At 44.3% G+C, this 27,619-nt stretch overlaps 1 protein-coding gene across 9 annotated transcripts in view; it reads right to left on the reverse strand.

Moving 5' to 3' along the window:
* ARID1B (AT-rich interaction domain 1B) overlaps positions 1-27,619 on the reverse strand; it is a 446,720-nt gene that overhangs the window by 28,251 nt on the left and 390,850 nt on the right. For 5 of the 9 annotated variants that reach the window (XM_053904329.1, XM_053904326.1, XM_053904328.1 and 2 more), the window contains 3 exons: positions 13,652-13,797; positions 6,064-6,173; positions 5,174-5,332 (listed from right to left, as the gene is read on the reverse strand). In XM_053904329.1, the coding sequence (XP_053760304.1) occupies positions 5,174-5,332; positions 6,064-6,173; positions 13,652-13,797 (415 nt within the window). The remainder of the gene's footprint in view (positions 1-5,173; positions 5,333-6,063; positions 6,174-13,651; positions 13,798-27,619) is intronic. The other 4 variants (XM_053904331.1, XM_053904334.1, XM_053904327.1 and 1 more) reach the window with 3 other exon arrangements.

Genomic DNA, 27,619 nt, shown 5'->3' on the forward strand with positions numbered 1-27,619 from the left:
CGGACTCTTACTTTTCCTTGTTAAAATTAAGAGTGAATAATGCGTGTCTTCATTAAAATGCTAAATCTTATGGAGGAGAACAGATATGGGACTTGCTGAAATATAGAAGGTAGGTCACAATTCATAGGGACCAGTGGTGTGGTTTCTGCTCCTTTGTAAGCTTTATTAACTAAGCCAGCTAAAGTTTTGGCATTTACTCACGATGACTAGCTTTCCCTACGTAAGATTTCTTGGACTTCTCTGCCAAGGCAAGGCGCTAGTAGGAATTGTTTTAACAGATTTCTCAGGCAACCATGCTTTAATCACAAACACATGGGCTATTTCATATTCCCTGCAGATCTATGGATACATTTATGTGTTTACTTTTATACACATGGGTTTATGTGCTCGTGTGGTTTATACTGAAGCTCTAATTCTTCAGTTTTCTAATTCTGTGTGATAGTAAAATGTCGAAATTTGCTGTCTGTGCACAACTGAAGCCCACCTTCTGGATTATGTGATCTGGGAAGCTAACATTTTTGGTACAGCCCAAATGTATATTTTTCTTTTATGCCTCTTATGTCTGTAACAATAACTCGTGTGCTTTAATATCTGCAGTTCCAGGGTTGCTGTGAAAAATTCACTTCTAAATTCTCAATCAAGATTTCCTTGGAACAATAATTTACTTCCTCATGTGTCTTTACCAGCTTATCATTTGCAATGGATAGTCCTCATTTTAGATGGGACTTCCTCTTAACTCTTTTCCATTGTATTTGGCTTAACTGTTTTAAACACATTGCTGTAATTTGGGGGGTCAAATAACATGACTGCCATTGAAGTTTGATGTTACTTTGTTAGTAAATGATCCCCAGTGAAAGCAGGACCTCAGAGAAGATGCTTGAGAATGAAAATAACAACATTCCTCTAATTGAAGGCAGCTCTTCAGGACTATTTCCGCTGAAATTTTAAGCCTTCGGATTCAGAATTATTGAGGCATAAAACCTTTACATCAAATACATAAAAAATGGGTGAATACAGTTGATGTAAATAAAAAATTTAGGGTGGTGGGATTAAAAAAAAGTGTGATCTTTTAGAATTTACATTGATGCTGAGGCTCAAGAGTAAGTCACTTAAAAATTACTTTAGAGCTTAAAATATATACACATTCATATATATATATATCTCCATATATAGACTAGAATCTGGAACACACTGTATATTCAAATAATATGTTTTTAAATTTTATTTTCCATATTCATATACCCAAGGAATATTTGACTGGGAAAAGAAATTGTCCTACCACATTTTACACATTCCAGAAGCTCTGTCATCACTAAGGGGGGTAGTTAGTTTCTAAATGCTAGTTAAAAAAAATTTTTTTCCCTTTTGGGGCGCAATACAAAATGGGCCCACTGTCTTTTTAAAAAATGAGATTTTTTTATCACCTAAAATCAATCAAAAAAGAAAAAAACCCCACCAACCCTCTCACTTGCATTTTATTTGTAACAAATTGAGAGGTAAAAGTTTGACATTCAATTTAAGGGTAAGAGAAATAAAAGCGATCATTTCAATTGAAAATTACCTTGAGTGGCTCTACCAGCGTTCTGAATCTAAGATCCAGGCCATCTCTGGCCTGGTCCTCTCTGATGCCAAACTGGGGAAGGGGTCCGGAAGGACCGTTCATCAGGCCCCGAGCAGTGGGGCTATGCAGATGTCTGTTCCCATTTGTGAAATGAGTGTATCTCTTAACCTGAGATAAGCCTAAAATAATAGTGTACTTACTTTGACCATACATATTTTACCTTTCCTTACCTTTCTTTGTTAAATGAACTTGAATTTAATTAACTTTTGTATGTCTCAATTTGTTCTCATAAAGTTAGAAAAGCTTAATGAAGACAGTGGTTTTTAATAGGATCATTTTATTTTTCATAGCTTTAAATCTTCAAAAAAGACTTAAGGATTTTCATGGCACCATAATGTAGGAAAATGCATCAGGAGGAGAAGTGGTCAGGCCTCAGGTGATGCGTCAGTTCCTGGAAGAGGCCTCCCAGGCACACAGGCTCCCTCATCTGAATCACTGTCTCCCGCTCTATTTGTCCTTGGCGGCCCTTGGTTACACGGCCTATAAAAAGCCCGTGTTTTGCATGGGATCATTTGTCTGCCCTACGTTCTCCTGACTAGACTTTACGTTCCACGAGGCAGGGTTCGAGCCGATTTTGAATCCCCAACAGCGACTGCACACTGGAGGGATCTGTAACAGGATTTCAGAGACCGGGGTGCTGAGTGACCGTGGACACAATCTAACAAGACTGAAAGCTGAGGAGGGGTTGTGCCCATGACTGCCACATTCCATCTCTACTCCCAGCCTCAAGGTCTGTTTACTGGCCAGTTATCAAAGTTAGTCTTTGGGTGTCCGAACAGAGGAAAAGGACATAAAGGGAAACATAAGTGCTAGGAAATAAAAGAGTATATACTTTATCGTCGATTAGGCTCAACATGTACTTTTTCTGTTCACAGACACCAGCTTAGATGCAACCTTTGGATGGGTGTCATCATACGCTCTAGCCACGGACACTTGGGCAAACACACCAGCCCTGCAGAAAGGAGGAGGGTTACCTCCTCCAGGTCACTAGGAGCACCTCACATTGCTTCTGTGTTGTAAAAATGGTATTCTAGTGCCCGTAACTGTCATGGACGCAAGAGAAGGGAACGGAGATTGCCGAAAAATTACAGTAAGACATTATGGCGCCACAAATGTTTTCCTTGCATATAGTTTAATTAAGTCTATAAGTACATTTTTCCTCAAATCTCCAAGGCAGATTTACATTTCAGCAGTCTTTACCATATGCCTGGTAATCTGTGTATGTGCAAATGTTTATTTTTATTTTAGAATGTTCTGTAACAAAACAATGTTGGTCCATAGCACACTGTCAAAGCACTGAACATCTTTATTATTCAGTCCATTTCAGGCCTTCTATTAGACAGGCTTTATTAGAGACACTGGTAGGAGCAATGTTAAGGGCAAACTGAAGTTGTGTCTCAGAAAGAACAGTTAAATATTCCTAAATCGTATATATCAGCAGTGATTTGACAGCACAGATACTCTCTGGTCATTCCTTCCAATTGCATTTGGTTCCCTTCTTAAATTAGCATCTCATCCAAGACAGGCGCCATTTTTTCCATACAGAGCCGTCATCTGAATCCTTCTACCTGGGACCACAGCTTCCCCGGTCCTTCTCTACCACTGGAGCTGGACATTTGCTTGCCCGTTCTTAAACATACAATGGTTATGGTACAGGAAGAGATAACGGATGTGGGAATGTTTAGAAAAAAGGAGTATGCAACCTTATGTCTAATTATATTATACTCAGGAAATGAAATCAACACTTCAGTTTGTTTTTTTCTTATATTTAAGTGGAAAGTGAGGTTTTGGTAATAGTTTCTTTCCTCTGGGACTCATTGGATGGAGATCACCTGACTAGTCAAAGTATCATAAATATCTCACTCCATCTTTATAAGCCAGAGTCAGTAAAGTGGCATTTTAAACGTATAATATATAATATCGTCTATCAGTAGTCTTTGTTTTTCACAAATTATTATTCTTGATTATTATCTTAAGGTTTTAACGATTATGATTTTCGGCCTCTAAAATGTTTCCCTCCGAGCCAACATAATACATGTTTTTGAAAAGTTTTCATCTGAGTTCTACCTGCTAACCTGAGAGTATGCCGATTCAAAAATGCTCTTCTTGTGATGAAGACAAAACACAACACAACACCAGGGGAGATTGTGGGGAAAACCCCCGGAACGTCGGCTGCCTTCTGAGACTCAAAGCCAATGACACAAAGCCATCAAGATGCGGGAGTTGCCCTCCCCCTTCCTGTTAGTTCTGCAAACCCGCCCGAGAGCATTTTTCATTTCATCTCCGTTGCTGCAAAAGCAAAACATGTCTACAGAGAAGGTAACAGCGAATATTGCCCTTTCTTCCTCTGAAAAGGAAAATGCTGGTTATACTAGAGCTCCACATGAATTTTACAAACATTTACTGGAACCACCAACCCTTCAAACCTTCACTTCTATCTGTTTAAACCAGTGAATGGATAATTAATAGCAGCCTCCTTTTGGGGTTTTGACTAGATTGCCAGATTCTGCACATAGAGACTTCTTCCCTCCAACTCGCTTTTCCTGAGCTGTACTCTTCAATACGTCGTCTTAACAAAAATTAGCGTGTTAATTAAGCCTTCTTGGCAAGTAATTGCATGTTAAGGCTTTTTTTTTTTTAAAACAGATCTTTTGATTCCCTATATGAATGTAAAATAAAGGTTACTACAGTGCCATTTTATTCTTTTTTTTTTTTTTTTTTTTTAATGGCACAGAATTAATTTCTTCAGTAGGAAAATAAAGACCGGGCTCTATGGACAGAAGAACATTAAGACTAAAAAAATTCCCTTATATGCACATCACCATTTTTGTTTTCTCTATATCATAAGGAAATCAACACTTAATTTCAAGATTATCAGCAGTCTTGTGCAGGATGTAATTTTTCTATCTCCACTCATTCTAATGCGGGTACATAATATTATTCTAAAAGTAGCCTTCCAAATATTCACTTGCAGGAACATTTCTACAGCTTTGCTGTTAATTTCTGACAGGTGGAATGAAACAAAGTAGGGCTGATATTGTGTTAACCCGTGCCCGGAGCGTCACATCTCTATTTTCAGGTAGGCAGTTTTGAAATAAGATGTTTCAGATACAACAGCCCATGAAAGATTTAGGCCAAAGGCCAAACTTGTCATTTACTCCTTGGCTGCTATTAGTTTCCATGTAAATGGAGAAGTAACTCGTTTTAAAGATCCTCTGTAAGTGCACAACGGATCAGACATTTAAACAAAGTCACTGGGTGAAGGAGTTTGGACCCGGTAACACAATCACATGCTTCATATCGAGGTGCTTCTTTATAACAGCGGTTTCATTACCAGAAATCAACTTCTACGATTTGCACAAACTTTACTCATTTTGTTACTGCTACAATCACAAAGCAAACCCTTTCATGGATAAATCACGAAGAAAAAGTCTTATAAAACAAATCAATCAGCAAGCATTCAAGTAGAATTACTTAATTATCAAAAAACCCCCAAAAAACAAAAACAAAAACAAAAAAAACCGAAAACCACAAAAAACCAGAGCCACTTACAGGGCTTGATGGAGTCTTTGGCCAGCCTGGGCTGCTAATGCTATCACTTTCATCTCCATGAAATGAGGAGATGCTAGCAGAGCTGGGGGACATTGGGGAAGGGACTGGCAGGTTGCCGGGGGTTGGGGGCTGAGATATACCCTGAGAGCTGTAGCTATCCTGTGGTAGAGGAATAAAAAAAAAAAAATGACAAAGGTAGGGCAAACTTTATTTAAAATAACAAAAAGCACATCCAGTTTAACAGACTGATTTTTATATATAATGGATATATATAAAGACATGTACGAACAAACACACAAAGACACACACGTATAAAGGTATTAGAACAACATTCTTAATTAGTAGAATTTGGTCAGTTCGCTGGATGCCGGAGAAGGCCACTAAGCCACCATGCTTACTTCAAGCTGACACGGAATGCTAAGCATGGGTTACCCCTTATGAAAGAAAGAAAGGAAAAAAAAAAAAAAAGCTGTTCACCTTATTTATCAAATAAGGCAGGAAAGCAAAATATTAAGTATGTTGTTGCTGCTGAGGCGGCCAAAACAGGAAGCTATAAACTGAAGGCAGAGAAAATGGCTGCAAGTGTCAAAACCAGGCAAGGCCCCTTACTTGTCCCCACCCCCAAAGCGTTTCTCTCAGGTGGGTCTCGTCCCGCCTCCCCTCTCCCACAGCCAGGAGTTAAATGCCGTAAGAACTAGTAACTTTCAGATCCACACCATGAAGGGGGGTGGGGAAAGGAAAGAAAACTACAAACGTGGTGCACAAAATGGAGGCATGCAGAAGAGAAGAAAATGGCGACGAAAAGTGTAGGCCAACATCGTGACTACAGAACAACATGGCAGCTTCAGCGAGGCAGACCCCACACCGCGTGCAGAGGAGAAAGGAAATACCTTCGACTTGCTCTCGGGCTGTGGAGTGCCTTCTTCTTTACCGTCTGCTTTGAGAGGCAGGGGCAATTTGGATTCGCCAGGAGACATCATATCTGCAAGACCCATAGATGCTAATCGAAAACAGGAGAAAGAGTTTAGGATTATACATGTGATTCGTCAGGCTGGGCTCCTGCTAACACAAGTTACTGAGTGATGCGTGGGGCACTTGCATTTCCCTTGAAGGAAGAAAAGAAAAAAGAAATCGTAACTCAGAGCACACTCGTTTCTGACATCTAGACAGCACGATATTCTGGTGGTCCTTTTTTAACTTAAAAAGAAAAAACACAAATGCAATCATTTATTCAACACCCCACCGCTGAAAGTCAACTCGTATCAACGTTATCTTCTCAAAATGATTACAGAGTTATTTAATGGAGTAGGTGACAAGTGGAAAGAAGTCCAATGTTTAAACTGCTCATCGGGTGTTGAAAGGAAAGAGTGGATGTGTGTATTTTCTACCTGGTGATTAGAGGATGTTGTGCTTTCTTAATTTCCTAAGTTTACATAGTCTATAGTTGGCAAATTCATTTGACATTTTATATGGTTTCATTTGAAAATCTTATCTATTCCATGTGGCCTGGTCTGCAACGATGGAAAACAATCGTAACAAATGACTTCAAAAACAATAATCAAAAGTTCTTTTCGAAGGAAAGGATTTCTAATTAGTTTGCAGTGGGGCTGCTTTTCTTTCAGTCTGGGACCGTACGTGCACTTATCAATCCCCAGCAGCAGCTCAAATGCCCAGCAGCCCAAGAGTGAACTCTACGCTCCCTGGCAAAACTCACTCTCCATCTCTAGGCTCAGAAATTCTACCAAGTTCATCCAGGCTTTAGATTGAAAGGTTCTCCGAAGAACAACTGATTTAGACGCATTTATTACCCATACGAAAAGACATTTTCAAGCTAAAAATATGGGTTCAGATTTCTTTTTAAAGGAAGCACAAGGCTACAGTAGGGAATCAGTGTAGACGTCCAGGGAATAACAGCTGAATTTCTACAGAACCCCACTGTGAAAACCATCTGCACAACACTGGGCCGGGAGTGCGACACAAACAGATGTGTGAGGAGAGTTGGAAACAGACAAGGGCGAGTGGAGAGAATTATGAGCCTTGTAAATGAGTGAAAGCCAGAAAACATTCCTATTTCAAAATAAAGTAAACCTGAGGTTTTATGAACAGGACCCATTCTACATTCTGCAAACGGAAATGCTGGCTCAACCAAGGCAGTGCACATGTTGCATAAAGGGCCAAAAAAAAAAAAAAAAAAAAAAAAAGAAGCGTTAAAAAAGGCTCTACAGATTGCCCACTACAAAATGATTATTGCACATATTCATGTATTACTATGTTTTAGAAAATAATTAGTTTTAATTACAGCAGAGAGAGAGTGAGCAGGGCTCTGGCGAATTAGCTGGCAAGCTTTGTGGTGCTAATTTGCTAATATCGTTAGCATCTCTGCAGGTTGAGACCAGAGGTCCTGCCAAAAAAGCCGACCCCGCCACGTGCCCGTGAGCACGGCGGCGCGCCCACGGATGCCCCGGGAAGCGCCCGTCTTCTCCGCGGGCGCACTGGCTTGTGCTCCCGAGCCCATTTGCAGCCAGTCAGCCCTTGAAGTCATCACCACACACACAAATCATAATTGGGATGTTTTTCTTTCTTTCTTTCTTTCCTTTTTTTTTTTTTTCCAAATTACTTTCAATACTTAGACTTTAAGAACTGGAACAAAAAGCTTTTTCAAGGGATGCAGCTGCAGAGAAAAATCTATTGGGATCAGCTAAAAATGCTGTTATTTTTGTGAATGTGTGAAACCTCAGAAAAGCAGCTGAGAGAGATTACACCAGACCGCCTTGCTCCGAGCTGTGGGCTGCTTTCGTGCAGTTTTCTCTCTGGGGTCTAGCGCTGTAGGAATTAGTAAATCTGTACATTAAGAAACACTCTTTTTAGAAGAACAGAATGGAAGAGCAGGAGGCGTGCGGAAAGAGGAGCTTCTTTATGAAAGTCCACACGTCCTTGCTACTTATTCAGAGTGGGTTCCAAGGAACGACAGCCACACCATCCCGGGAAGGTGGCAAAGTCACGGACACGCGGCTCCAGTTAAGGCCTGTATCTTCAAAGGTTCTAACGGATAGTTCTGTTAGTATTTGTAATAAATTATGCCTAAATATTACTGTTGAAAGACAGAAAACAGTAATATTCTTCTTCGTGCATGAGATGTGTTAACATACACAAAACATTTTTTTTAAGCCTAAAGAAGTGGGACGATATGTATTATCATATTTAATGATAATAATTAACACTGATTTAAAAATCAGACTCGGGGTGCCTGGGTGGCTCGGTCAGCTAAGCGTCCGACTCTTTTTGTTTTTAATGTATTTTTTTAACGTTTATTTGCTTTTGGGAGAGAGACAGAGCGCAAGCGGGGGAGGGGCAGAGACAGAGGGAGACACAGAATCCGAAGCAGGCTCCGGGCTCTGAGCTGTCAGCACAGAGCCCGATGTGGGGCTCGAACTCACTGACCGTGAGACCATGACCTGAGTCGCATGCTTAACCACTTAACTGACAGACCCGCCCAGGCGCCCCAAGCGTCTGACTCTTGATTTCGGCTCAGGTCATGATCTCATGGTTGGCTGGTGGGATCAAGCCCTGCGTAGGGGCTCTGTGCTTAACAGCGGGGAGCCTGCTTGGGATTCCTTTTCTCTCTCTCTGCCCCTCCCCCCTGCACGTGCACACACGCTCTCTCTCTCAAAAACAAATATTTAAAAAAATATTAAAAAAATAACAATCAGACTTAGATGAATTTAAGCATATCTGTTGGTTTGAAATTCCCTAAATTTCTTCATTCTCTGTTATATATTCTTAAATGGACATTTAGGGTATGCAAATGTAAAACCTGTCAAAAGTTACATTGTGTTATTATTCTGAGAGACAAATAAGGAGAGGGTTTAGAGTAACAGTTTTATTTAGTCCTCCTGCCTTACATTGCAAATTTTATTTTAGTAAATGGATCATAAGGTCTTTCCTTACTGTGGCTTTTACTGTTCCTTTTGTTGAAATGCTTACTTTTTGACTTCTTACCAGAATTCTCAATGAATCACTGCAAAGAGCTATACGCCTCCCAGGGCGATGACACTCCAGGGGCACTATTTTTTTCTCCTTTCCCAGAAGAGAAAGACCACCACTATTGTAAGGATGTGTTAAATCAAGGCCCTGTTCTTTCTCCCATTGACATCAGTAATCCAGTATGTAAAGTTCAGGCATAAAAAGGGGCAGTAAAGGGTCCGTGACTGCAGAAGAGCCGTGTGAGCACCATAAATACATTTCGAGCACTAGCCTCTGGCTTCACCACCGAAATTTAAGAGCTAGAATGATTTCTTAAAGTAAGTGCGGGTCAAGGTCCTGAGGCAGTCATTCCACCCTGGATTTAATATATTCAAAAGGAACACGAAGAACATATGGTGTGAGCAAAACTGAACTCAAACATTCATTCTTACTCTCTCGGCTTCCTTCACTTAGTCTCCCTACAAGGCGACAAAATCACTCCCAGAAGATGGGGAAATGGGACCAGAAACACACACACACGGCTTGTTCTTTTCATGGTAAACAATACACCATGCCCCACAAAATATTTTATTCCTTGTTTCTGAAAGCACTGAAGGGCCTACCTGCGTGTGTACGTCTGCAGATATTCAGGACCATTTTCACACGTGGCTAATATATAAAGACCGCCGTTAACACAACACATACAGAGGATGTGAGAAAAGCTCAGGAGAAACCCTTCTCTCTGACTGGATCGGCGAGGCCTTGAGGAAATCTGCGGACACCCGTCTATGCCGATGTGCCTCCACGGGGGCAGTGTATGTGAGGTGCACACCCCCAGCATTTCCATCTGCGGCCTCTCTCCATCCCAGCCAGCCCAAGGAAACACGCGACCGGAGCAAAACCAGTATGCTTGCTACGCGGCACTGCTTCAAGGAAAGCAGCTCCTGTCTGCAGTGAGCTAGAGCGATGCTCTCAAGAAAGCCCCAGCTGCATGTGAAGTCCAGAACCACCAACGAACTTGGCATAATCCCGGGGTGCATTTTTTCCCCACTCGAAGAGATATGGTTTTCATAATTTAATATACCTTTTACATCTTTGGGGGTGGGGTGGGGAGGGAGGACAGCAATTCACCTAAAATCACTAACTTCGTGCAAGCAAGCAAACAAAAAACCCGACAATCTTTATAAACTACTTAGACAATCGACAGCCAGCAATGGTGTGAAATACCCCAAACTTCTTTAGTGAAGGACCCTAACGTCTCGAGACAGAAAACACCTATCCATCTGGTAGATTTATATTCTAGGCAGAGTTTTATAATTTTTCTTTTAAATTTCAAAACAGCAAATTATCTGGTAAACAGCCAATGCCACACAAAGCTGGCAGCAGTTTAGCGGAGAGATTGCTGAGCAAAATACCCCTAAATTGGTGGTTCGTAAGCTTTAGCACGCACATGTGAGAACCACCTGCGGAGTCTGTTGGGAATCCAGACTCCCGGACCATCCTCAGAAATTCCGATTGGGCTGCCGTAATCTGTAGTTTTAACAAACATTCCAGGTGATAGGTGGTTCCTGACTTTTGGGAACGCTGAAAGAGGCTGTCGATACCGTGCTAGTGAGCTTGCCTCTTTTTCCTTGGGAGGGCTAACGGAGCTAGTGTGCCCCATCCTGGTAGGACGGCAATAGGATATCGCATTTGGTACTGAGCAGCGCTAGGTGGGCAGGAAGATCTGGAATCTGACGGGGCTCTTGTACAATAGGAAGGCCTGAGAACAGCAGTGTGTGGCTGTTCATCTGCTATCTGTAGGTTATACTGATGGAAATGTCCTACATTCTGCAGAGCGACTTCCAGGGAGGCAAACTTAGAACGACAGATGGTACATACATTTTCTGGAATTTAGATGTCTTCTTTAAGATGATGGCTTATACAAAGACAAGTATATGACTAATGAATATTATAAAATGAGACACAAGTATAATATAACCAGTAACGCAAGTATCATATAAAAGGGTGTATTTAACAAGGCTATACGTGATTTATAATTTTGCCCATAGCATTACATAATTCTAATCTTTTAATGTGAATAGTTTTTTTTTTAAAGCTCTTTTAGAGGGAACAAATCCCCCCACTGCTTACCACCCCACCTCCCCTGCATTTTAAAATGAAGAAATAGTTGTCACATTCATACTCACACTGACTCCATTTGAATAATTACTTGCTCACTGGAGCCTGTAACAATTTGTCACTACACAGGGAGACTGTTTTTGGCCCTGTACACTGTCTACAGCACAACGGTTCGAACTGCGCAAAGAGGGTGCTGGAACGTCTGCCGCATAAGCTGCTAACGGAAACTCAGCCAGTCCCACGCCCAGCCCTGGACACTGTGGGCGTCATCTTCACTTTCTCCGAAAAGTTCCTTTGGTAGAGGAAATGCTTTGCCGTTATCACCGGCAATTGATATGCACGAGCCCAGACCAAGTAGGGTGACGTGATGCTGATCACAGCCTTTTTTTGGCCCAACTCTAGGAAAGTCAAGAGTCCACCTTCCGACCAAAACCCGTCAGGAGCCACTCGGTAACGTTCTGGGTTCCCCTGTCGTTCCCGTTTCCCTCAGAGATTGTAACACAGTGAGAGCGGACTGACGTGTGCCTATCAACAGATACGCAGTAGAGGCTAAATCATCCCTATTCCTTGGATGTGCTAGATAACTACTTTCTATCAGGCTGCATTGGACTTAACCGAGCTGGAAAAAAAAAATCACATAAATGTGTAGAGGAAAATTTGATAAATACTTAAATTATTAAAAATTCAATATCTCCAAATATACCATGTGATACAAAACTACTACTTAGCCCATACAAAAGTGTGTGAGGATAAACGGCCTTTTGTCGAACAGTTTTCCTCTGAATTATCTGAATAATAATAATAATAAATAGAAACCCTCTCTGTGAATCTCCATTAAATTGGCTATTCCTTAGGAACACATAAATCTTCTTAGGCAGGGCACCGTGCCATCTGTTTGTGGTTGGTTATTTTTGTGGCTCTGGGGTCCAAAGGAAAAGGGGAAAAATGAGTATTGCTAATAGTAGGTGAAAATTTATTGTGTAGTTTCAATGCTCTGAAGTAATTTTATTTCAGCAAGCCAGACAAAACACATAATGTCATAACCCAAATACGCTGTTACCTGGGACAGTGCTGAGAAGGGAAGGGAAGCTTCTGGCTGACAGACTGTTCAAGAGCCTTCCCCTTTCATCTCGAATGTAAAAACATCCCCCTCGCTGGGATGAATGACCGATATCAGGAAGGGCTGTTCTGTTTATTTAAAAACCTTCATTTTCTCCACTAGTTTCTCTTTTTTCCCCCTCTTCCGCATGCTTTTAAAGAGACGTAATCACGGAATGGCCCTATTAAATTAGACCTGAGAAGCCAACCCCTCAGAATCTTGGCGGGGATGCCAGCCCAGCCTCTAGCTGTCCGTTCAGATGGACAAAGAAACAATAGCTCCTGGGGTGGCCTTTCAAAGATGGACAGGTCAGCAAGGTGGCAAAAGGCAGAGGAGATGAAAAAAGGTCGTAAGAGAAAGCCAAGCCTCTAACTCCACAGTGCTTTTCGAATGCATCATAAAACAGTGCGGGACACACATGACTGGCTACACAAAGCTCTGTGTTGACCAAAGGAGAGAATGCGACCCGAACAGTGGTCACCACTCTAATCGGTGCTAGAAAGGAACAGGTCAATTGCGATCCACAGCGTTTCCTCACGTAAAGAGTAGCGCTCACTGCTGGGTAGTTGGGGCTTGAGGAGGTGATTCAGGGCCTAAGCAATCCAAGGACACAGACGATTTGCCCAGGTTTAGACATTTTCGATACTTCCACAAACGGAGAGAAGACTCTTACTGCACCAATCAGATGGGATTTGGTAAGAACGCAGTTGTTGGCATCACAGAGTGGGTTGAAACAATTAAACGTGACACAAAATTTAAAACGGCGCATTAAAGAAAATTGTATACGATTCCTCAATGGAGACAATCTGCAAATAGCACTTAAGGAACAACTATCTCCACATACACATTTCAAGGTGAAAAAATACTTCAAACCCCCTTGTTCTGCGCCTGAAATATGATTTTTAAGTGTTCAGCACCGTCACTACCGAACGGAAGATCCATTCTGTCATTGGGACCTCTTAATGCTTTGAATGATACCCAAAGACAAAAAGAACATAGTGTATGCAGTGAGCAAGCAACCCCAGCGACACTTAAGAATACGTCCACACGTTGCAAAAACAGAGCGCGGAAAAAGAATTTACATAAAACGTAATGTGACCCTCAACTCTTAACAGTAGTTACATAGGTTGAGCAAGTTTCCAGGCACAGAAAAGTGGACTTTTCCCCCAATGATTTCACCCAATGATTCCATTGCTGTTGTCTCTGTACATTCACCGGTGCAGGCCTAAGAGGAAAAGAGGGAAAGGGTTGGGGGTGGGGGGGCAGCGCTCAGGGCACAGAGCCGCCTCGGTTACCTGTTGAGCTGTTCACCATATTGGGCGCCATGCTGTAGGGGGGTGCCTGGGTGTTCATGAGCCCAGAGCTGTTGTTGACGGGCTGGCTGTAGGGAGAGCTGGAAGCCATAAGTCCACTCTGGTTCATGCCCGGGAAACTGCCTTGCCTGTGTGAAGAGAGAGCACAGGTATACATATACTGACCGTGCACGCGGGCAACACTCTATCCCGGGGGTCATTTCTCATAATGCACATATGCAAGGGGTGGGGCTGCTGTTTTCCGTGTTTGCTTAAAATAATTGATTTCCTGGACAGAGAGGCTGAACTCTTGCTAAATAATGACTTAAAGCACTGTGTAAAAATTCCAAATAATATAGATTCCACAAGTAAATTACACATTTTAAGTCATGTCAAGTGTTCCACGTTATGATTTCTATAGAGGAATATAAGCAAGAAAGGGGGAACTTGAAATAAGAACAGGAATTACAAAAGCAAGCAAAATTAACTTCTAACATTTAAAAAAGATTTGACTCTTTATTGGCATTAAGTAGTTAGTATCCTCGTATCAAAAACCAGAAGTCAAGGGATGAAAATCAAATGGGCAGTGTGGGAATGTTACTTAAATTTTTTTTCCTTTGACCTAAGTTTTCTGATATAATGAATATAGGAGAAAGCATTTCTAAACGCTTCAACCTGATTATTCAAGGTTCTGAAATTAGGTACTATTAAGAACACACCCATTTCCCCATATTGACATCACACAGTAAACCTCAGACTCCCGCTTCTTTTTGTAGGATTTCTTGCGACAGGAAGGAAGGGAGCTTAGACTGGCTGAAAGTGTCCCTAAAAGGCTCCGGGTCACCCCTCCCTGACTGCGACGCAGACTCATGAACCTAAAGTTTTGGTGACTTGATTTCACTGGTTTTGTGTGTCCGTTCTATGAAAGACGAACTTCTCACTCTTGCAAGAGGCCAAGGGTATTTCTGCGTCTGAAGGAGACAACTGTGGTGCAAGGGTATTTCTCTGCTGGGCCCGGGCCTGGGGAAGGGGAGGTTTGGATGGCACGGTGGTTTAATGCTCGCAGGGAAACCACAAGGTGACAAGACAGGTGATGGCTATGTGGCAAAATCTGGGAAAGACGCCACCCACTGGTGTACCCAAGCTTCTCCTATGTAAATAGTTCACCTGGAGAAAACTTTTCAAACTTTCATTTACTGGTGTTTACTCTCGGGAGTAAAACTAGTAAGAGGCGTAAAAATCCACACTTGCTCATCTACTCCAAGTGAGTTATGATTTTAAGCCCCTCCACCTCCATTAAGTCGTCATTTGATGGCTTTTCGTGTGTAATGGTAAAGTATGTTTAAAGAGATCCTTTCAAAGCTTAACCTAAGTCATTTTCAGAAAAACACAATATACAATCTTTTTGTGTAGCAGTCTTCAGTGGATTCAACTTTCTGGCTCGTAGAAAAAGTTCAAACATGGTCCACTTGAAAATTCAAAGTATCAAAGGTTTGAGTGCTTTTCTTCCTTTTAAATATCACACAAACTATTCTAAACTGGCACTCGATGATAGCTTGGAAAGAACATTCTAGCAGGCTGAGAGACTAACGGTGTGAGTGTGGCTCTGGGAGAAAGGGATGTTACTTCAGCCTTGAATTCTGAGCTCACTCAAGTGCCACTTCAAATACTACAGACTGCTGAATCAGGATGATAATACCCACTGCAGTTCATTAAGAATGTATCTGAGATCATCCAATGGCTTCTGATTAACCTCCAGGTCGTCAAATACTCATAAATACATTGCCCGGCAGCCATAAACATATTCCTGTACGGTTCGGGTCTTAACATCAGCGTGGAGGTTGCCGGCATTAACTCAGACAGCTGAGGTTCCCTTCTGGGGTGTTTTCATTCAAACAAAACACAGTTTCACGTTCATGTCCCTGTGGCACCTGCTGGGACTGCTCTCCCAATTTGTTAGCAGGTTAGTCACCTGAAGAGCATCCTTAACTCAGGAACAGGTTGGGTTTTCTGAAGACAACTTTCAAGTCTCAGCCAATGGTGACCCGCCGTCGTCCATCAAGATCGTTTCAGGGGCCGCCTCCTTTGTGAAGGCTGCCCTGTCTCCCCCACCTGGGAGCTCTGCCTTCCCCAGACTCTGCCTCTGACAACCCTCTGCACTTTCTTTTGTGTATGGCAACAATTTATGTGCATGCCTGGGCTCTTCTAGGCAATTCTGAGAGGAGCAAAGGAGCAACAGACAGCTACCGCAGAAAGTACTTGCTAAATAAACCGAGAGAGAACATTTTTACCATTGTAAACAGGCTTCTTCCAAATTCAGTTTCACATGTGGTGTCACTAACATGTGCATGAAACACATGGTCCTTTAAGCACACCTGCTTATAACTCAGGTGCAAAAGAGAATCCGAATATGAAACCCACCAGGCAGGTGGTTAAATGAAGTAATGACCTCAGAGGCTCCTTGTAACCCTAATCGAGGGTTTCTCCCAAGTCTGCGTGGCCCATCTGCAATCACCACAAGATGATGAAGGTGTGCAGGAGAAGTTAAACAAAGAAACCCTTAAGGTAACAAAACAAATTAAAGATTTCGAGGTCGGTGCGTTGGATGTCAGCTGCTGCGTATAATGGTCCTCAATGAAATCATGCCTGCAGTTTGAAAAGTCTGGTCAAAATGCCACAGGTCTTCACTCTGCCACCAGTCACACCTTCCACTGTCACTGGGATCTGGGAGCAAATCTCCTTCAGTCTCTGGGCCTCAGTGTTTGCATGTGGCCATGGAGGGACCAATAACAATAATAATGTTCATACTTTACTAGGTAATTATAAATGTGCCGGGCACACTTTCTAGGCATTTTATACATGTAACTTTTTAAATTACCTGGAGGAAGGTAGGTGGAATTATGCTCACATACAAAGGAAGAAAATAGGGATCAGAGAGATTGAATCACCTGCTTAAGGACACACAGCTAGGAAGCGTCAGAAACAGGATTCCTCAGGCCTGCTTTCAGATCAGTGTCCTGCATTTCTTTCTCCAAGTGCAAAGTACACAGGCATACAGAGCCCACTGAATACCTTCCTGTCTACTGTATTCGTCTGTGGTGATAGAAAGCTGACAAATGAAAATGGTGCTTTTCTCCGGGTTTCCGGGACACCTGCTTCTAGGAACGAGTTTATCCAGAGTGCTGCACGCCTCTTAGGGATCCAAGTAGGGAGGTGGCCGACAAAGATGCGAGTCTTCCCAGCAATGCAGGGCATGCGCGGCCATGAGCGAGGCATCTGGCCACCTGTCTAAATGGGGGAGAAAGCCGGTCTTTCATCATCATAGAAGAAATCCAATTCATCACTGCTTTGGAAACTACTGCCAGGATTATTGGTAATTTTCAACGAGCAAGAGGAGCTTAATACTAAAAAGAGCTTTCTGCTGACTTTTTGGAAATTGAGACAATTTTGTTTTGTGGAAGAAAACGTAACATGGCCGCCTGGCTAAGCCGAGCGCTCCAACTTATCACGGTGTCGCTAGTATGAGAGGATTTCTGGGGGCTCGCGACAAAAAGCTTATTTGGTTGGGCTGACTACCATCACTCGGACCACAAAGACCTCCAAAGAAGTTGGGCCCTTTCCAGAGGCGGCACTCGCCGGCTTCTAAATCCCTTTCTGAGCACGGCACCGTTTGCAATGCTCCGAATGGAATTTGGAGAGCCGAGAAGTAAATCACCAGACATTCTCTTTTTCAAAACGAACCAAGAACAAAACAAAAACAGGCGAAAATACAAACTTTTGAAACGAAGGAAACATGTTCCGCGTAAAAGCCTACCAAGATGTAAGCTGGGCCCGGAAGAGCAAAGTGCCCTTCCCTGACCTGTGGGTGTGTGAATTCCTGGGCTGTCTATTACGGGGCGACAGGCTCAGGTGGTTTTCCTCCCAAATTACCGCGGTCCCCTGATGCGGCCCGTTCCTAACCTGTGATAGTTGTGGCAATAAATGCCCAATAAGGCCCGGGGGGTTGGGGGGACTGGACTAACATTTAAAAGTAATGTTTAGTTGCTGTTGTGCTGCTAACGTAGCTACGGGGCGTAGCGCCTGGGCCGCACTGAGTGGGAGGCGGTGCGTCCAGATCAGGGCTGACCAAAGGGGCCACCGCTTACCCAGGCCTGGCCTTCTGTGACAAGGCCCTGTTCCCTTATGCCTTTGCAAAGTCAAAGTCTGAGGTGGGGCGCTGTTATTTAAACACGGGGACCCGCAGAATCACCGGAGGAACGTTATTTAGATCGATCGGTCTTTGGTTGGGACTGGATGGAAGTGTTTGAGATCTGTCATCCTATGACAAAGGCCAGGTTATTATAAGGAGGATAGTTCAAAACTGGAGCCTACGGAGGTATTTCCCGAAAGCACTCCTCACTCCTGCTTCTCAGTCTTCACACGGACACAAGTAATATATATATATATATATATATATATATATATATATATATATATAATTATATATTATTATAGATTTTCCTTTTACTCACTTTGGAAATTTCTCAAACACTACACATTCATCTGCCAACAAAGAGCTGGCTCTAGGGAAGAAAAAAAACAAACCCAGAAGCAAACACCAACTTTAAAGTGACCGTTTCCAACGGTTCACTGAGAAGATAGAAAGCAGTTAAACATACCAGTATGAAATCCTATAAAGAGTAACCACATACTCCTAAACACCTTGTTTTAAAGTCAACTACAATACAATTTAAAATAAGATCTGTATATGGTTTCGGTGCTTTAAAAGAATATTTAGGCCATACTGTCTTAGCAATCACCACTATTTTTTCTCAACAGTGGCAGATGGGGAAGTGTGAAATGTGTATCTTGAAAATGAATGGATTCCCGATACAGCTCTTTGGAGAAGGGTCGGGACAGACAGAAGAAATAGTCTGGAAACAGGCACCACACGAGTGAAACCATGTCATTTCAGTCCCAGGGGCAAGCCACCTGGAGAGAAGCTCCACGCAAGGGTTCTAACAGAGCCACTGAAAATATCACTCCTGAGTTCTGTTCAAAGTTGGAAAGTATATGACTGCCACATACACACGCCTTCCTCTGTATGGACTGTCAGTGTAGGTGTAGTTTATGTAGCCAGAAAGATTGCTCACTGACAAAATTAATTAGGCTAACAGTGAAATTTGGGGCACTCTTTCACTTAAACTCAATAGCGATCGGAACCAGGAACTCGCATCTTCGAAAAGCCCAGTTCCAGCAGAGTTTATTTTTAGAGAGCTCTAACTGCATGCATAACATTACACAGGATGCCCTATTTTAAATGTGTTCTCAACAGACACTGTTTTCACACCCATGTCCAGAGTCACTGGCAGAATGCTTTCAACCTGAGTTACACAGTATCTTTCTCAAAGCCTCACCAAGAAGGAAAATTTGGTTGAAACTGGTTTAAATCTAATATCTGAAGAGGGAGAAACACTGCCTATGTCCCCCAAACAACATGATCAAGACAGAAAAGAAAGCCGTCCACGCCCCAGCCCATTTGTGGTGTGACCAATCCATCAGCCCACCCGCAAGGACACACACATCAGCAACTCGGGGGGCAAAGTAACGCTACAGTTTCAACAAGCCACTCGCCCTGGCTGGGAATCAGTCCTGGGGAGGTGAGGTGGCATGTATATCCTTAACCCAAAGACAACAGATAGAAGCGTCAATGACTTAGAAACAGTAGATGCCTGGAAAAACACACAGCCACACAGGGGAGGGGAGGGGAATGAAGGGGGGAGGGGAGGGGAACGGAGGGGGGAGGGGAGGGGAACGGAGGGGAAGGGAGGGAATGGGGGAGGGGAGGGGAGAGGGCCTTCGGGTGTCTGGGAGCAGGGGACAGCAGGCTGACTAGCAGGGAATGAAAGTGGGGAGGGAGGGAAGGGCCACGTCACCCAGGGCTTCGGTTCTGTAGGGCTGTGTCTGTTAGGAGAAACAGAGAGACCGGGGGTTTTAAGCAGGAGCAACTTGTTAAGAAGACGTGTGATCGGAAGACGCCGTCCTCGGACTGTGGGAGGGAGGACACACTGGAGGCGGGGGGGGGGGGGAACGGCTGTGGGGCTGAGCTACTGTAAAAGTCCAGGTAAGATACGGAGCTGAACGGTACCCTGGAGGTAAACCGGGAGGGACCTGGTGATGAATTAGATGGCTTTGGACATGTGGCATCTGATGTGGCCCCGAGTTCCCGAGAGGCAAATGTCATGCGGGCAGCTGGAGGCTCAGGTCTGGGAAGCAGAGGGAGGGGTCCTAGAACTCATCTTTGCTCCCTGCTCTCGTCCAATCCTTCTTGAGTCTTTTTGTCTAAGATTCTCCCTCGTGAACGTGACCTCTTCTGGGGCAGCCTGTCCCCTTAAAGAAGGCTGAAGTGTGTAGGATATCAGCCACAAAGCTAAGAGTCATGATCATTTTCCAGCTGTAAATTAGTAACGCCCCAAACCCTTTGGCAATTGATACGTTTCGGTTTTATTTTTTCCTTTGAGAATGGGCAAAAAGGAAAGTTACTTTTCAAGAGCTCCATGAAAAAGACGCTTTCAACGGAAGGGTAGCGGTCACTTTGTTAGCTCTTCTCGAGAAGGGTCTTTCGCGTGGATATTTAGTGGCTAACTCCGCAGAGTCCAAGTTCTCCCCGGCACGTCTTTGCCACGGCCCAGATCACGTGGGCGGCCCACAGGACCTCCCGTTCGTCCTCACCTTTCTTCAAAGAGCCGTATTTTCACCCCTGCATCCTGGCGAAATGATTTCCACCAAGCGCCAAGGAATACTGCATATTCCACCCTGATTTCCTAAAAGGCTGGAACATCAGAAACATTTCTTCCCTTTTTGTTAACTACCTCACGCAGACTTCTCAGAGGGTTCCAACCTGTTATCAGTTCTGCTCCTGGCATCCCTGCTAAAATGCACCTGTTGTGCAATTTCAAGATTAAGTGCTTCTTTTTTGCCTCAGTGCAGGTCACCCGTTTCAGTTGTTCTGAAAGCAGCGGACTGATCTTCCCCTCCTTTCTCAAAGCAAACAGGAGAACAAGTAGAGCTCAAGGGTTTTGGAGCAAGGGACTTCCTTGTCAGGGTGTGAAGAAAATGCAGAAACTGGCTGCCTGAATTTTGGTAATTGATAACGAAGAAGGTTGTGTGCATCTCCAAGTTGATTTTGGTTTGTTGAGCTCATTGTTCTGTTATTAAGAACCGTTTACTGGCAATCGCACGCAAACGAACGGCAGGTCTCCCTTCTGAAGATGCTTCACTCAGAGGTTCTGGTGTTAGACCCTGTTGATCCCCAGCACACCGGCTGCCTCAGGTGCAGGGTGGAGACAAAAGCCACAGGGGCAGGAGTGGGTCCCCAAACCTGCCTCCTCCCTCTGAGGGGTAAACCCCAGAGCTTTGTGGCCTCTGGTACACGTAGCTTCCCACTGGCTTCTGATAAGGACGCAAAGAGCATAGGCCCCCTGGTCTGGTGAAAATGAGGTCCACTGTACCTCTTATTTTATTTATTTATTTATCTATCTATTTATTTATTTATTTATTAACATTTATTCATTTCTGAGACACGGAGCATGAACGGGGAAGGGGCAGAGAGAGAGAGAGAGAGAGAGAGGGAGAGGGAGACACAGAATCCGAAGCAGGCTCCAGGCTCCTAGCTCTCAGCACAGAGCCCGATGCGGGGCTCGAACCCACAGACCGTGAGATCATGACCTGAGCTGAAGTCGGACGCTCAACCGACTGAGCCCCCCAGGCGCCCTCTGTTGTACCTCTTGAAGGAAAAACTAGTTGCCATTGATGTCACCCACAGAAAGAAAACCGTGCTCTTCCCTGTGTTAAGTCAAAGTTCTTTACTTAAAAAAAAACAAAAAAAAAAGGTTTATCTTGGGATCATAAAACCATTAAGAAATGATCGTGAGTAATTTGTGAGGGGGGCTATTCCTTTTCAGTGATGGGAGTACCTGCCCTTTATACAAGGACATCCCCTTCCTGGGCACAAGGTACAAGAGAGAGTGACGAGGGAAGGTCTCCTTACAGTTACCAGAACCTCAGACACAGGGCACATATCAGCTTGACAAACGCCGAGGACTAAGCAGCAACTACCCAAGAACGAAGCCGAGTGATGTTTTAGGAAGGAGGTCGTTAAGAACGCACAGATCTCATGCATTCACAGACTTCTTGTACCTAAATGGACCAGTCTGTTGACTGAAAAAAAGAAAGAATCTAGGTCCCAAGATCTCCATCTCATATCCTTGCCACAGCAATAGTCTGTAAAATCCTCCAACAAACAATACTCTTGTCCAGCACTGTGGTGCCAGGAAATATATCAATACAGTCCTTTCTAACTTAAAAAAAAAAATCTTCATAAAATTCTTACAGATTTCCTGAGCTAAGGGCAGCCCTGGGCCACACAGTTACTCAATTTATTTAAGCAAACGCTGTTCAGAATTAGGGTAGAATGTTGCAGGAAGAGCCTGAAAAATAGGAAGGCGGAAACTGGCAAGCTCTTACCCGGCATTAAACACTCAAAGGCCATCCAGCAAGAGTTAACTGGCAAAGCACGGGACAAAGCGTTCAGGTTCTGAAGCTGCGGGTCTTTTGTTTGGTTTGTTTTATTTCACTCTCTTAATGGAAGTGGAGTTCGGAATAAGAATGAAGGTCAAGAGTAAGAAGGGCCTTTGGGAGGTGCCCCCACGTCCTTCGTGCCACCAGCGAAGGGGTTCCATGAGCGACCAGAGAGCCCAGCCCCTTGCCCGTGGTCTTCGCAGGTCACGCGGGATGCTTCCCAAACCCCAGACGGGGACAGACTAAGACACAGACCAGATGCTCTTTACCACTTTTAAACTCTTCCGGCTGCCCTCAGCCCTAAACACCGTGGAGGCGACGAGGTTTCAGACACTTCTGGTGTCGGCCGTGTGGCCAAATGCTACCACCTGTGATGTGTGTGACTCCGGGGACCCTGCCCTTTAACCCTGAAGAGCCCGGACTGGCTGGGCTGTGTTGCTGACCGTCTCTGGGGACGGGTGGACTATAAAACTGATTCTGGAGACGACCCTCCCAGCTGGCCTGGGGGGCTGTGTCAACTGTGGGGCAGAGGTGCTAGCAGGACCCCAGGTCAGGCCAGGTGGCTCAGACAAGGGAGCAGACAACCGATGCAAGGCTCACCTTGATGACAAGAGCCCCGACCCAACGCACGCGTCATCGTGGGTCACCTGAGATGGTGAGGACGCACCCCGCTGGGAGGGGCTCAGACTGGGACTGGATAGGAGATACTCTGAATGAGGGAGGCAGGTCTAGATACGGTGGGAAACTGGGAATGTTCCAGAATATGAGGAGCACACTGATGTCTGAGACGAGGACAAAAAGCAGACAGTCAGAGGGACTCGGGGAGACCACCTCTGCCATGAGACAAGAGACTGCCAAAGCCCGAGTTCTGGTTTCTGGCCCGCACAACCACTGGTTCCTCGGAACGCTATCCAGTGACCGAGGCTCCCGTCCAGCGTGCTCCTCATTCAGTATCCACCAGGTTCAAACACAGGCATCGGAGTCTATACTTTCCACTCCCTTTTCTTCAGTAGCAGGAATCCCAAAGGTCAACCCTCAGCCAGCGTTCCACAGCAGGGTCCCCACGGGGCTATGAAAAACGCAGGCTCCAGACCCTCCCCTGCCTGTGGCTGCGGTGAGCGTGTGTACGTGGTTAAAACGCTTGCCTGGTAATAACCACTTGTTTAGCGAACGTCACAGACTCTAGTCCATTAAAGGTTTGCTGCACAGTTCACACTCTGATTCCTTGGATCTCATTCAACTTAAAATAGAAAAAAAAAACTCTCTTGGTCTTTTAAAAAGTAGTGCTTTACTAATTTTTGATTTGAAGACTAATAAATATACTTTGTAGTTACGTGATAGTTTTGAAACTATGAAAGATTTGATTGAAATCGTAATCTTAAAATACCAACATAATAATCCTCAATTCTAAATTTTGAAGGGGAAAGGGGGGGGCTAAAAATTAAGCACAGTATTTGGATGATAATGCAAAGGCTTACATTTAATTGCAGCAATAAAAACTCTACTTAAGTCTCAGAAATCTTTTCTTTGTCTTCCAATAACGTGACTTTTCCAATCATAGCTATTATTCTAAAACCTAAGAGTCTAAAATCCAAGGGGCTAAATTCTTTGTTAATACAAATCACTCACAGCCCTTCAGGCTCACGGACCCCACTGTAACTGGGGCTTGACACATTTAGAAGTTTTTTGCTCCTTCCCTTTGACATTTTAATGCACTATCTCCATTAATGTATTTCCACATCGGTGGCTCCCTGCCCATCAGCAGAATTGCGTCATACTGGCTTGAAGGAAAATAATAAGGAAAAAGTGCCTTGCTGGCAAACAGCAACGGGGAAAATGAATTATAAATACACCTCCCTAAAGAACAGCTGCCGGCAGACGTGTGTGTATGCGGTGTGCACATGAGACACAGACACCAGCAGCCTGTGTATACCCGAGAGGACAGACTAATCCAGTCGCTTGCAAGCGGAGCCAGCTAGTCCCAGGCAGAGGAAGACCACCGGTCGAACTCTCCTCCGAGACATTCGGCCACTTCAGCATCAACACAGGTGAGGTGCTACGACGGATCAAGCCACCTTGTGGCTAACGTTTCGCGGCAGTGAATGGGTGGCAAAGGTTAAAAAATGACGTTAGTTAGAATTCCCAAACTCCTCTTTTACTAGAAACATTCTAACAAAAGTGATTTTGGCCACCCTAGTATTTGGTACGATGTGAGTATTAAAACGTAGGTCTCCAGACTCATGGTTGTGAGAGTAGAAAGATGCCATTCTAGGCAACAATCATAAGACTTTCCAAACGGACTCATTTTTGCTCCTACTTTTTTCCCCTTAAAAGTAAGAAGTCTCAGAGTTTTCCTCCTTCTGATGTTCAGTCAGTCCACGGGGGTGTCTTTTGGGGACAGCAGGAGGAAGACGCACGTCGCTTGTACCAGCCTCAGCAGGTGTATGCGCTGTGGGATAAAAGGGTCGGCTCAGAATCCTTACTCTAACGGCTCCGCTCCAGTCACAAGAACGCAAGATGTGGAATCGTTCTCGGGGGGCAGGCAAAGGGTGAAAAGGACAGGGATTCAAACCCACCCATCAGGCAAGCTGTCACCGCATCCCACAAGGTGGGTGGTCGCGGGAGCAAGGACTCAGGCTGCGCGGTGGATCTACAGGGGGACGTGCCAAACACACGTGGCCCATCGGGGAAGCACGGGGCGGGCCAGGGAGCCAAAGTCCAGGCCTCAAGTAAGAAGTAGGATCCCCACCAAGACACTGGCTGATCGCTGGTTTCTAACGGAAGAATTGCCTTTAGACCTGACAGAGAACCGAAATTAAGACGTTTTCCTTTTAAAGGGAAAAATCTATTGAGACAGCACTAAATGAAGGAAGGAAGAGCGGTTAAGACCGGGAGACAGAGCCGATGCCTGGCCTGTAGCTGACGAAAGGGTCCTGAGCCGGTAACTCGAAGACACTCGTCTCCTCCACCACAAAATCAAGAGGCAGAGGCCTGATGACACCTCAAACCCTTCTAGCTCCAAGACGCTACTGCTCTGTCACCGAAAGTACATCCTCTGGGAAGGGAGAACGGAACACTTCCCTTCTGAGGAAGATACCGTCATAAAGATCTGGGCCAGAAGTCTGACGCTGGTCATCTCAAGTCACTGAAGACTCGATTCAAGTTGATATACGGGGGGTGCTGGGGGTGGCAGACTTCAGGGAACCAGGCTGTACCCGGGCCTAAAGGTCTAGGGCTTGTCAGGCCTTCTGTAAGTTCACTGAAGTCGTGCATTTCCCTTGGAGCTCATTCCCAAGAAAACAATCTGGATAACTCTGATATATCCCGATCCACACATCGGCTGTATTTGGCAGAGCGGTCAGCTGTTGGGACACTAGCAGGTGCCACTGGGAATGGATGAATGGATGCAAAACACACGTCCATGGCTGAGGGAGATTTTCTTGTGTGTGTGTGTGTGTGTGTGTGTGTGTGTGTGTGTGTGTGTGTGTCCTAGGGTTCGTGGTAATGCTTCTTTAGGAAGCAACAGGCCAAAGTCTCTCCTAAACTTCTGGCCAACTTTGGCTCCCCTCTACAGACAATGTCTCAAGTCTGTCCAGCATGGTCTACAGAGCCAGACTGAGGGGGAAAGTCACCTGCCGTCCCTGAACTAGGCTTTTCATAAGGTCACTGAATATTGCCACCTCTCTCTCATGGCTTCAAAAGAATACTACCTACTAGAAATGCTTTAAAACTAGGGGCACCTGGGTGGCTCAGTCAGTTAAGCAACCGGCTCTTGGTTTCTGCTCAGGTCATGGTCTCATGCTCTGTGAGTTCACACCCCACATCGGGCTCTGTGCTGACAGTGCAGAGTCAGCTTGGGATTCTCCCTCCCTCTCCCTCTCTTTGCCCCTCCCCTGCTCGTGTGCGCTCTCTCTCTCTCTCAAAATAAATAAATAAACTTGAAAAAAAAAAAAAGAAATGCTTTAAAACTAAACACAACAATGCATTTTCTGAATAAAGTCTCTCTGTGTATGGCGGGCAGGGCGTCTTGCAAAAATATTACGTGTAACTTATTAATTCCAAATGATTAGATGAGATCACACAGCTGGTCGAGTACCCAAGCAATAAGAGTCACCGTATTCTACCGTAAATCCTCTGATAATCAAAAGGAATTCCTTCACTCGAAAGGTCGAAATGAAAAAACCCGATTCTCTCTGTTTCTTCACTTACTCAGTGCAGCAGGTGGGTTTTACCCTTAAAAAACAAAGTAATAGGATGGCTTCCAATCAGTCACGCCTGTGTGTTTTCCTCTGTCCCGTCTCACACGCAACGAGCTGAGAAAGCCTGGAGCATAACTGCCATAATCCGTCATTTCTCACGGAGAGCTTTCGGGTTCTAACAGCACACGCGTGCACACACACTCACGCGCTACACTTTTGTCACTAATCTGTCTTTTTTCAGGTTCCTTCAGAAGCTCCGGGCCCTGAGGGATTCTGACTTGGGAGAGAAGTCATTTTAACAAACTCTGCGAATGCTGTGTTTCTGAAAGGCTGGAGCCACTTCTTCCCCCAAAGAGACACTGACATTTAGTGAACCGGTTTTTCAAACTGCCGACCTGACTTCCACCCGACAGAGCCACCAACGGGGGACGAAAATGACAACAGAAGCAAAAACATGAGTTCGCTGCCACGAGCTGTTAAGTAAAGCAAAAGCATGTTGAAACCAAATTTCTTAACCCACAGCGCTAAAACATGTACTCTGCATGTTTTCTCACATTCAAGCTTCTGCTTAAAAAAAAAAAAAGGCACAACAGGTTATATGTACTTGCAAAGTGAAAAGGAAGGAAGGTTTAAAATAGAAATAAAACTTTCTTTTCTTTCCTTTTTAGAAAGAATGCTGTAGACATGAAAGGCAAAAATCAGAGCTAACAGGGATGGGGCCACAGAGATGAGCCTTCGCCAAGTGCGCTTTGTAAGATTTACGAAGAGTAACTCCAACATCTATCTTTTTCTTATTTTTAATTAAAGAGGAGGTGTTGTTTTCTAAGGAAGCTATCTGGATGCTGCTGGCGGAAACGCAGATTTGATCTCCTCGTGCTGGTTAGCTAACATTGATTTTCTGCCCCAGTGGAAGAGATTTTACTCTGATGCATGCCATTTAAATTCATTTTACACAGCTGCTTAATGTGGCTTGGCAAGGCACAGCCAAACTAGCTTTGTGGGTCTAAATAGGACTCCAGAGTTGGTAAAGGACAGATCCTATGGATTAGCAGCTGATGAGGAATGCTTTTCTCCCCCTACTGTTATCTTCCTACTGATTCATGAAGTGACCTTGAAGGTACCACAAGAAGGGAAAAAAGAGGAAAAGACATCTTCCCAAAAGAAGTCTGCTTACCTAATTATATTTGTTATTTCATTTTTAGGATTATGTTTA

This window comes from Panthera pardus, unplaced genomic scaffold (genome assembly GCF_024362965.1).
Source record: "Panthera pardus isolate Hobbes unplaced genomic scaffold, ASM2436296v1 HiC_scaffold_17, whole genome shotgun sequence".
Taxonomy (NCBI): Eukaryota; Metazoa; Chordata; class Mammalia; order Carnivora; family Felidae; genus Panthera; species Panthera pardus.